Source organism: Zingiber officinale, chromosome 6B (assembly GCF_018446385.1).
Source record: "Zingiber officinale cultivar Zhangliang chromosome 6B, Zo_v1.1, whole genome shotgun sequence".
Lineage (NCBI taxonomy): Eukaryota > Viridiplantae > Streptophyta > Magnoliopsida > Zingiberales > Zingiberaceae > Zingiber > Zingiber officinale.
This window is the reverse complement of record NC_055996.1, coordinates 128,795,834-128,808,032: the sequence shown is the minus strand read 5'-3', so window position 1 is coordinate 128,808,032 and position 12,199 is coordinate 128,795,834. Positions and strand designations below refer to the sequence as shown.

The 12,199-nt window shown below is 41.6% G+C and overlaps 2 protein-coding genes across 2 annotated transcripts in view; both read right to left on the bottom strand.

Annotated features, from left to right (window-relative positions):
• Nucleotides 1–4,179: 4,179 nt before the first annotated feature.
• Nucleotides 4,180–6,464, bottom strand: LOC121991518 (bifunctional epoxide hydrolase 2-like). Its single transcript, XM_042545512.1, has 3 exons — nucleotides 6,160–6,464; nucleotides 4,594–4,655; nucleotides 4,180–4,502 (listed from the first exon to the last, which is right to left on the bottom strand). Exons 1-3 carry the CDS (start codon nucleotides 6,462–6,464, stop codon nucleotides 4,180–4,182), a joined length of 690 nt encoding a protein of 229 aa, XP_042401446.1.
• A 1,082-nt stretch (nucleotides 6,465–7,546) lies between these two features.
• Nucleotides 7,547–12,199, bottom strand: part of LOC121991517 (glucan endo-1,3-beta-glucosidase-like) — a 41,313-nt gene continuing 36,660 nt past the window's right edge. Inside the window, exon 2 of the mRNA XM_042545511.1 lies at nucleotides 7,547–8,493. Coding sequence (XP_042401445.1) covers nucleotides 7,547–8,493 — 947 coding nt within the window. The remainder of the gene's footprint in view (nucleotides 8,494–12,199) is intronic.

Below are 12,199 nucleotides of genomic sequence, written 5' to 3'. Positions count from 1 at the left end.
TATTTTAAACTTATTTGGTTGATTATTAACTTGATAATACAGACATATTTATTCATTTTGAAATTTTCTTTATTTATTTAACATATTGATAAGAGTCTTATTGATAAATATGCATGGTTCACGAATATTGTTCATAAACATAGTTTACGAGCATTATTCACAAACATTGTTGATGAATGTTGTCACGAATACTATTCACAAATATTAATAAGTTAAACACATGTGTTCAAACTTATTTGTTTAGTTTAACGAATTATTTAAATTTGTTTATTTAATTAATCTTGTGTATATTGAACGAACATAAACAAATTCTTATCAAACTAAACACCCAGCTTGATCACAAACATCCGATTCATTTATAGCCCTATCTCCATGTCTAACCGAGTTAAGTCAATTGGTTTAGCAAGCCAGTTAGCTTAGTAGGCCTTGTCAAACTAGACAAATTAGGCAAGCTAGGTAATCTAATAGGTTTAGTTAGGCTGAACAAGCGAATTAGTTTGATCAGAGCGATCTAGTTGATTAGGTCAAACAGGAGCCCAGAAGAATCAATCAGATTAGGCGAACCAATCAACTCAATCGGCCTAATCAAATTAGAGAAGTTGAACATGCTAGAAAATCTAATAGGTCTAATTAGGCCGCACAAATCAATTAATTTGACCTGACCAAACAAGTCGGTCAGGCGCACAAGAGCTAATTGTTCTGATCCAACAACAGGTCAAGCAAATAAAATAAATTTGATTATCATATAGACTTGCAGTTGATGAAGATTGCTCTCCAAGATTTCCAAATACATGTATCATCAACCCCACGGGCTAATATAATTGGTATTTATATGTGATGGCGCTGTAATAGCTCATAAGGTCAGTTCACAGTGCATGCAAAATTCATCACGGGTCACTTGACCCCTATATAAAGGGTTATTTTTATTGGGGCAATCGACCTCTAGACTTTTGATGTTTGACAATATACCTTAGTCTGGTCAGTTTGACCAAGGGTTGATCTAAACAGGACTTGACGTTTAAAAGAAAAAAGTCTAGTCAGGATTAGATGACTAACACGGGTAAGTCCTAACTGGAGATTAGACAAGGGAAAGTTCTGGTGAGTGAAGTTAGACCCTAGTAAGTGAAGCTAGGTAGTGGAAGTCGTGGTGAATGAAGTCGGACCCTAGTGAGTGAAGCTAAGTAGTGGAAATCCTGGTGAGTGAAGTCGGCCCCTAGTGAGTGAAGCCGGACCCTAGTGAGTGAAGGTAGGTAGTGGAAGTCCTGACCATTAAAGCCAGGTTCTAGTGAGTGAAGCTAGGTAGTGGAAGTCCTGGTGAGTGAAGCCATGCAATGGAAATCTTAGTGAGTGAAGCCGGCATCCCTAGGGGGAAGGTAATCTTAGGGAATATGTGATTGACTAGTTTTTGGTCGACCGCCTACAGTCGACCAAACCAGCAAATTATTAATAATGCTAACACTATTTTGTCTTTACCATTTTTTATCTATAGTGCTAACTCAGTGTTGTAGGCAAGTCTTAGTAGATCAGCTTGATCAAATACTAAGGTCAGAGAAAGTTCAAATAGGTCTAAAGGACCAGATGTTTGGCAGGTAAGTAAAAGTAAGTCACTGGAGGAGAATGACTCGGTGAGGACATGTCCTGATTGAGGGATAGTAGGCGTCGGTCCAGTTTAGGTCTATTTCGGATCCCTAAACTAAGACCTTGACTAGATCCTGGTCTCGGGGAGACAATGTCTAATTATTACTCAGTATTATTGTGCTAACACTTGTCTTGCAGGTTATTATTTGGTTTATTGGACTAACACGTTTTGCAGGGCAAGAAGAGCACCAAAAGCCTCGGGTAAACAATACCCAAGGCGCCTTCAAGCATTGGAAGGCGCCTTCGCATTGTTCATAGAATGTGCCTTCAGTTCATCGAAGGCGCCTTCCGCAGGATAAGAATCAGACCTCGTCGCGGATAAGGGCTAGCTTGTTCAGGATCAAATTTGTCAGGTTAGAGGCACCTTCAAGGCCTTTGGAGACACCTCCCACAACCTTTATAAAGGCTTTTCGGCCTAAGCTTCAATAACAACATCCATACAAGCTTTTATGTGTCCATTTGAGGATCCAACTGCTCTGGCTTCCTGCTGTGGCTCTGCTATGACGCTGCTGCGCCCGACTACTACCAAAGAGCCGACCGACACCGAGCCTAAGCTAACAATCTTCGAAAGTGTTGGGTAATAAATTTATAATTGGTGCACTTTACTACTTGCAAAAGAACAAGTGCAGGGTATTGCACTTGTTCCGTCTTTCTGTGTACTCGATTCCCTTTTTCGGAGGTATTGGAAAAGGTATTTTAGTGAATTATCCATTGATAGGTCCACGAGACCTGGGTCTTGAAGTAGGAGTCGTCGTAGGCTCCGAACCAAGTAAACTGACTGTGTTTGCTTTGTTGTTCGCTTGTTCTTTTACTTCGCTTTCTGACTTCCTTTCTCCGCTGCGTACTTTGCTTTTAGTTTTACAAAGAAAAGACAAGTTTTCAAAACCACATGATTCAACCCCCCTCCTCTCACGTGCGACTCGATCCAACAACTTTGTTAGGCGAAGCCCTCCGTGATTTACCTTCCTTCTTATAAGGTAGTTCTAAAAGGCCTCCGGGGTGAAGATTAGCAAAAGCACCTTTTGCTGCAAAAGACACGTATCATCACCATTTGATGTATCAAATAAATCCATATTTGATCTTGATCTCGACTAGCTTCCGATACCATTGTTCATGTCTACGTGCTATGTGTGCGACCCTATAGGTTTATACACGAAGGTAGTGTAAATTCATACACAGACTAAGATAACCATCTAGCAACAGTTTTTAGCCACCCAACGCGATAAAATTAATATCAGTCATAAACTGTAAACCACTATGAACCGATTACTGTGTAATTCAATCTTTTCATCTAAGCCTACATCCCAATTAATTCGGTATATTATGTATCATTATCAAATTAATTGTTTTACTTGATTTCCAAGATATAATAGACTCCTCTTGAATGATAAATCATTCCTCCCATGACCATGGATTTTGAGTCACTAATATCTCTATCAAGCGGCCAGGATGTTAACTCCTAATCCAAGAGAGCGATTAATCATCTATTGACTCAACACTATTCTCTCTATGCTTTGTCATACACCCAACTACCGTATTAATCACAATCCGATTAAAGACCACTTTTAACGACGTCAAAGTACATAACTCCATGCATAGAATAAATGAAGATTTCAAGTCAAAAGATCAGTTACACTCGTTCATAAGAGGAATAACTAATGATGCTTAATATGTGGTCTCCTCTTGAATGGGTCATGTCCAGTGTACTTCTAAACTCAAGGCACCCCCAAGTACAACTTGGATATCCATCCCTCGGTCTATCTCGACCTAGTCATACTCAGCGTTGATTTAGATATCCATGTCCCCTCTAGATATCTATCCGATTAAGGACTGTTTTCATATTAATATACTCATTAATCTATGGGACTTTATCATTAATCATATACGTATAGAAAAATAAATAATTAATGATAAATTCTTACTTTTATTAAAAAATTATCCACAAAATACATAAAAAGTATCTTGGCACATAAATACACACACTAACAGACCTATCACAACTCGATTGATAATCTAAGATCCGAGATGTGCTCTAAGAGTGTGGGGAGTCCAAATCTAACTTTATTTTTGGTTTTGAAGTCCAAAAAAATTATCAAGGTGCCACACAACCTGTGTCTTCAAGACAATTCATTTCAATCCAAAATTATTCTTTAATTAGATCACACATTACGAATCAAATGGCATATCCTTCTTATCTGTCAAAAATAATAAAATTTCAATCGTCGAGAGAATTAGAAAGGAAAAAAAATGGTAAATTGGCAGGTGCATGATTTGTGAATTATTAAAAAAAGTAGATACAGTGAGTTGGCAATTCTAAAAAAGCGAACGAATTGAGAGGACGAATAATGACTTGGCAACATTGAAAAAAAAATATGGAATCGTCATATCAGCGATCCCTAGAGTCGATTCCATAGATATGAAAGGAGGTAAATACTGATACACAGCTGAAAGCGTATAGCCGGGATGTTAATCCCAGGTAATGACACCCCGAGGATCGAATCCTGTACCTTTCGATCACGAAATCATACGCCCCCAGCTGTACTACGCCCTGGGGACTGACTTGGCAACATTGAAACTCGAATGGATAGGCGTGAACAATAACTTGGCAATATTGAATAGAAGGGCATGAACAAGAAACTTATCGATATTGAAGCGACGAATTGATACCTGGAACCTACAGATGTAGTAATCATCTCCGAATGCAGACCGCAAGTGCTCAAGTGACTTCCTTGTTGGATTCCGAGGGGTGAAGGCTTGGCTCAGATTCACCATCGCCCTCACCTTGTCCGGCCGGAACATACTCAAATTCCACGCGACCATTGAACCCCAGTCATGCCCCACAACAAACACATGATGTGCACTCACTGAAAACACAATGTCATGCCAACAGCAAGAATCGGGGCTTTGGGAGGGGAGCAAGAGAACAAAAAATCAGCGGAACAATTTGATCTTGGCCGAGGTTATCAATAAGCTCAATCAGATCGCCGACAATATGGAAAATGGAGTAATTGTTGTACACAAACAATCTAGTGTCGGAGATTTATGGGTATTAGTTGAATTTAAGTTACACTGAATTAAATTCAACTTACAGTTGAAATGAACTGAGCGGATAATCTTAGGCTGCCAGTAAGGGCTGATTTCTGTAAAGTGCAGAATGAAAGACCAGGTCTGCAGAGCGGAAGACCAGCAGAGTGGAAGACCAGGTCAGCAGAGCGGAAGACCAGGACAGCAGAGCGGCAGGACAGGTCTACAGAGCAGCAGACTAGAGCTGCAGTGCGGAAGATCAGAGCGGTAGACCAGAGCAGCAAGGTAGGTCTACAGAGCGGCAGACCAGAGCAGCAGATCAGAGAGGCAACGCAGATCTGCAGAGCGGAAGACCAGAGCGGCAGAGCGGCAGGACAGGTCTACAGAGCAGCAGACTAGAGCGGCAGGACAGGTCTACAGAGCAGCAGACTAGAGCTGCAGTGCGGAAGATCAGAGCGGCAGACCAGAGCAGCAAGGTAGGTCTACAGAGCGGCAGACCAGAGCGGCAGACCAGAGCAGCAGATCAGAGAGGCAGCGCAGATCTGCAGAGCGGAAGACCAGAGAGGTAGAACAGGTCAGCAGAGCGGAAGACCAGGACAGCAGAGCGGCAGGACAGGTCTACAGAGCAGCAGACTAGAGCTGCAGTGCGGAAGATCAGAGCGGCAGACCAGAGCAGCAAGGTAGGTCTACAGAGCGGCAGACCAGAGCAGCAGATCAGAGAGGCAGCGCAGATCTGCAGAGCGGAAGACCAGAGAGGTAGAACAGGTCTGCAGAGCGCCAAACCAGAACTGCAGAGCGGAAGACCAGGTCTACACTTGATCTGGCAAAAGACAGATCAGGCGAGGAGACTGGACACCGGGAAAACTGACCGAGGCTTGCAAGAGTCGCAGTTTCCTTGAAACAGATTCGCCCACCTCCGGCTGTGCTTCGAGGCTTACAAGGGTCGTCTGTTTCCCAGGATATAACGGCAGACCGTGAATCCGACCAAGCATTGGTGGTCATGATGAACTGAATGACATTCGATTACTATCACGGGCACTCCGTTGAGCAGGAGTTACTGTGCTGGATGAGCCTCCTTATAAAGGAGCTCGGATCATCAATGGCCAGAGTTAATGATCATATTAGCCGAGCAGTGAAACGCCGTTTCACTCATTATTACTCGGTCAGTTTTATTCTGCATTAATCTCGAATTTAATGCATCCGTTTCACATTTGCCCCGACCAGTCCGACATTCGTGTGCGCAAGTCGCGCGCGCACACAAATCAACTTGATTCAGTGCAAATCCGCGCCCTGGATTTGCACCCCCCCCCCTCCGCACCCACGCGTGAGAGAGAGCCTCTCCCCATGCATTTGTTCACAACCTCAATGTATGTGAATCAATATAAACCAACAAAGTGCCTTGAAACTTCCAATGTGGGACTAAAGTCCCATTCACAATGGAGCCTCTTTCCTATTCAATTTCTTCTCCATTCACTTATTCAACAGTAATCCCTGTGGTCGGCCGGGGCCTCGGTGTCGCCGAACCCGCGGAGGTCGGGCGCGACGGTGCGATACCTTAGCGCGGCGAGGCGGTGCATCTGGTGACGCCAAGTGTACCACAGCTCCGGGAAGCCGTGGAGGAGGAGGACAACCGGCTCGTCACCCTTTTCCGAAACGTGCATGTTGATGTCGTTCATGAAGACGGTGCGATGCGTGATGCCTTCGCCGAGTCGGCCGTTGTTCGGTGCGGAGGGGGCCGCAACGGCGAGGACACGACTACGGCAGCATAGGCAGGAGCAGAGGCCGCGAGCGAAACGCAACATTGAGGCGAACTTGCGGCAGGGACGAGTGCGCCATCAACTTAAACAGAACAAATCCTTAGCATCGTGCGTTCGGTTGGTGGAATTTGTACCGGAGTGAGTGGCAGTGAAGCAAGGAATGAAGGAGATGGCAAGATTATGGCCAGGAACATTCCCCCCCCCCCCCCCCCTCTCTCTCTCTCTCTCTCTCTCTCTCTCTCTATATATATATATATATATATATATATATATATATATAAGAAATGAGTAATTTTTATTAAAAAAACACTCAAAATATTTTCTATTTTTCATTCTAAAAATATTTTTACGTTTTCTATAATTTTAAATAAAACTTCTACATACTCTACCAATTTTAGTCAGAGCTGATTTTATTTAAAATTATTATAATATAATTAAATTGAATCAAAATTACCTGCTAAAGTTAGGATTTGATCAAAAGATTTTACCTACATATTATAATAACTCCATCTAATAATTTTGTAAAAGTAGCCCTCGGGAGTATATTATAATAACTCCATCTAATAATTTTGTAAAAGTAGCCCTCGGGAGTATATTATAATAACTCCATCTAATAATTTTGTAAAAGTAGCCCTCGGGAGTATGGTGCAGTGATAAGATATTCAGGTTGTTATTTAGATATCCGTGATTTAAATCTTAGCTATAACGGGGACACCCAATTAAAAAATACTGGACTCTTGGGCTGCTCGCTTAATTTTTTTTTTCATCTAATAATTTTGATAATCATATATAATAATTTTGAGTAAGTAAAAATAATTTTTACTTTACGTTTTAGCTAAAGGCTATAAGAGCAATCCAATCCTCTTAATCATTTTTTTATTGTACAGGGGATGATTCCTTAATATAGATGGGTGGAGATAAATGGTCCCACCTATTTTATTTTTAATTTAAAAATAAGATAAGATATTGTTTTAATATTCTTCAAATTTAAGACATTATATATATATATATATATAAAAAAAATCATTCAAGCAATTCGAAGAATAATTCATTATTCAAGATCCAATTTATTCAAATAAAACACGATTGATCGATGACTAAAAGAAGGGAAAATTCCACCTGATCGGTCAGACGAACCTTATAGGATACACAGGCGTCTTATCCGGGTAGAACAGACCGAAGAACTTCTCTATCTCCGCCGGACCTTTTTGGTTTTCATTGAACATGGCGAACAAGTAGGTCTCGATCGGAACCCCAGGCCTCCTCGGCGTCCCTTTGGACGCATGGTTGATCAAATTCTTGTTAAAGACGCGGGCGCTGTCGGCGTTCGCCCCGAAGCCGCCGTTCGACGGCCAACCAATCTCGGAGACCACCAGGCCCACGTTCCCTCCGCCGGCTTTCTCCAAAGCCGCCACGAGCGTATCCACCATCGCGTCGAACAAATTCTGGTACCCTAAGTTCCCGTCGCGCATCACCACTCCGGTGGAGTTGAACAAGGCGTAGGACAGCGGGATTTGATCCGGCTGGCTCGCGTAGGCATAGTAAGGGTAGATGTTGACGAGGAGCGGCGACCCGTGGGCGACGAGGAACTGCACGATGGGGTTGAGGATCGCTGCCGCCTGGTCGTGGAAATGGCCATTGGAGGGCGGGAAGGAAGCCCCCAACACGCTGGCCGACACCGAGGTGCTGACTTTGATGTGGTTGATGTTGCTGGAGAAGAGCGCTTTCTGGACGTTGTTCATGGCGGGGAGGATGAACTGAGCCAACGGGTCGGGGATGATCTCGTTGCCGATGTTGATGTAGCGGAAGTTGACGGTTTTGACGTAGGGTTGGATGTGGGCGGCCACCCATGCTTGCGCCGCCGCATAGTCGGCGGCCATCGATCGGATGTCCTGGTTCAAGGGCCCGATGGTCAGGGCGATGCCGGAGCCTGCCAGGGCCCCCAGTATATCGTGGTTGGGGTCGTAGATCCTCATGCTGCCGATTCCTTTGGATTTGAACATGGCTACGACCTCGGCCGGCGGCGGCAAGTTGTCGCCGAGCGTCCCATAGCAAACGCCGATGGATTCCACTCCTGTTGCAAAGAAAACATATCATTCATTTTACTCCTCGTATGTTATCTACTTTCCAAAATTCTCCTTCTAGTTTCACTATTACCATTTCACTACCCTACTTTTGAAAGTCCATTGCCCTTACTTATCCACATTTAGGAAAGTTATAATGAAATAAACAAACTAAGAGAGCTAGATTACTTGTGGAAATCGTAAAAATAGCTGAGACGATTAGTACTATGAGGCAATAAGCCTTTTGAGCGATCATGGTTCTGATCTCACTTGCAATCTTGAGTTTGCTGCGAAGGAATGCGAAGAAGGGATGATCTACATATGTTTATATAGGGGGAAAATGAATTGAAAATATTAATGATGGCTCGTTGCCTCTACGGATTCGATTGATTCTTTTCCATAAGAGAGGCAATACAAAAACAGCAGGGAAATAAAGGTAATAGAAGGGGAAAAAAATCATACGTTACTTTTTCTTTTATTTTTATCCATGATTTACCTGTTTTACGTTGGCTTGACAGGGGACGAACGAATCGTATATTCAATGCATGCAATCAAATAAATAGCAAGTACAAATTGTTTTCAATCCGTACATAAAATTGTCTCATGGATATTAGACAATTAGTCTTGATTTAGACAATTGAAAAAAACAGGAAAGTAGAAATGGAAATGAATGGGTTGAAACGGTGTAAAAGCCTTCTATTTGGGCGAAAATGAAAGGGAATCTAATATATTTTTTTATACCGAGAAATCCTTATCCTATTTTGATCATTAAATGGCCATAAAAAATAGTTTAGCAACCATTTAATAGTTTTTAAAATATTGTATCAACTACTAATAGTTGCTATTAATAAGATTATATTGGCCGGCACTAGGGGGCCGCTAAGGTAACGGATCTATCTTTTATTAATAAGATTATATTGGGTCCCGGGGTCACGGTACCGTAGTAGAATATTGAGATTATCATTCAAATATTCACGGTTTGAATATCAGCTATGACGTATTTGTAGAAATTTTTCCTCCAAATATAAGGGTATAATCAAAGTATATTGGGCCTACCGCGTGCGCTTCTCGATTTATCTTGGTGACCGGTGAGAAATTTTCGTGGGATCGGGCCGGTCATCCCTAGGAATAGTCAATGAGGCTAACTGGAACTATCATTTTTTTTATAATAAGTTTATATTGGTCTCCGGGGCTATAGTATCGTGATAGGATATTTAAATTGTCACCCAGAAATTTATAGTCTGAACTCCAACTACGATGTATTTATAGAAATTTTTCTTTCAAATGGAGGGTGCAACTAAAAAATGCTAGACTTCTGAGTTGTCTGTCGCATGCGCTTCTCGATTTACCCTGGTGGCCGGTAAAAAAATTTCGTGGGATCGGGTCGGTCACCTAGGGATAGTCAATGTGGTTAACTGGGATTATTACTTTGTTCCCGAAGCTATCATGTCACGGTAGGACATCCAAGTTGTCACCCAGGTACCCATGGTTCGATCTCCAGGTATGACGTATTTGTAAGATTTTTTTCTCTAATTAAGATTAACTGAGGTTATCATCGGTTCTAACTTAAAAGATGCTGATCTTTTAGTCTAACCGTCCTATGAGGCAATAAGCCTTTTGAGCGATCATGGCTCTTATCTCACTTGCAATTTTGAGTTTGCTGCGAAGGAATGCGAAGAAGGGATGATCTATATATGTTTATATAGGGGGAAAATAAATTGAAAATATTAATGATGGCTCGTTGCCTCCACGGATTCGATTGATTCTTTTCCATAAGAGAAGCATTACAAAAACAGCAGTGAAATAAAGGTAATAAAAGAAAAAAAAATCATACGTTACTTTTTCTTTTATTTTTATCCATGATTTATCTGTATTACGTTGGCTTGACAGGGGACGAACGAATCGTATATTCAATGCATGCAATCAAATAAATAGCAAGTACAAACTGTTTTCAATCCGTACATAAAATTGTCTCATGGATATTAGACAATTAGTCTTGATTTAGAAAAATTGAAAAAAAAACAGGAAAGTAGAAATGGAAATGGATGGGTTGAAACGGTGTAAAAGCCTTCTATCTGGGCGAAAATGAAAGGGAATCTAATATATTTTTTATACCGAGAAATTCTTATCCCATTTTGATCATTAAATGCCCATAAAAAATAGTTTAGCAACCATTTAATAATTTTTAAAATATTGTATCAACTCCTAATAGTTGTTACAATAAATTTATATTGATCCCGAATTATGATGCAGCAGTAAAGATATTCATATTATCATCTAAATATTTGTAATTTGATCGTATCAATTATGATAAATTTGTAAGAATTTTTTCTTTAAATGGGGTACACAACTAAAGGATGCTGAGCTCTTGAGCTGTCCGCTGCGAGCGCTTCTCGATTTATCCTGGTGACCGGTGGGAAACTTCCGTGGGGCCGGACCAATCACCCCAGGCTAAACGTTACCCAGCCTAATTAATTATTTTTTTACAATAAGTTTATATTGGGTCCCGGGGTCATGGTATCGTGATAGGACATTGAGGTCATCATCCAGATATCCATGATTCGAACTTCAACTACGACGTATTTACAGAAATTTTTCCTTCAAATAGCGGAGGGGGCGTAATCAAATGATGTTGAGCTTCTGGGCTGGTCGCCGTGTGCGTTTCCCGATTTACCCTGATAGCCGGTGGGAAACTTCCGTGGGGTCGGGTCGATCACCCTAAGAGATAGTCAATGAGGATAACTGAGATTATCATTTTTTTTACAATAAGTTTATATTGGTCTCCGGGGTTATACTATTGTAATAGGATATTTAGGTTGTTACTCAGATACCTATAGTTTGAACCACAGCTACGACGTATTTATAAAAAATTTTCCTCCAAATGGATGGTGCAACCAAAGGATTTTGGGCTTCTTGCTTCTGGGCTGGCTGTCGTGTGCGCTTCCCTATTTACCCTGATGACCTGTGGAAAACTTTCGTGGGGTTGGATCGGTCAACCCCAGAGATCCTCAATGATAACTGAGATTATTATTTTTGTCCCCGGGGCTATGGTGACACGGTTGGACATCCAAGTTGTCACCCAGGCACCCGCGCTTCTATCCCAGCTATAGCGTAATTGTAAGAATTTTTCCTGCAAATAGAGGTCATCAGGGACGGATCTAGAAATTAGAAGTGACCTGGGCTGATCTCAAATTGATTGAGTCAGCTAAGAACACCATAAAAGAGGTCCAAATTTACTTCGCGGGCATATTATCATCTTATCTTTTCGTATATTTTACCAAATTTTAAATTTTAATTAAATATATTATTTTCATTATTTAATAAACTGTTAAGTTATTTTACCGATAATAATATTTAATTCGTAAATGTTGAAAATTTAAGAGTGATCATTGCCATCGATGTTAGAGAGTGTGCCGTAGACTTTGAGCTAAAGGTAATCAGTCCACGAGCGTGACGTGAGGCCATACTTGAGTGTCTCGTGCAAGACCTCAATTCATAGTTGCTTCTGGTGTCGACATAAAGGCATGCCAGTGTGGACGACACCTCAATCCGGTCATGATAGTCAAGGGTAGTTATGTTGACGAATACGCCTCTGGAGGCGAGGGCCTGGCCACGAAGGGAGTGGACGTGGTTGTGAGTGCCAACAAAAAAATTATATGAGGACGAGTAAGCGAGGCAATAGAGGAAGATAATATCAAGGAGGACGGGTGAGGACGA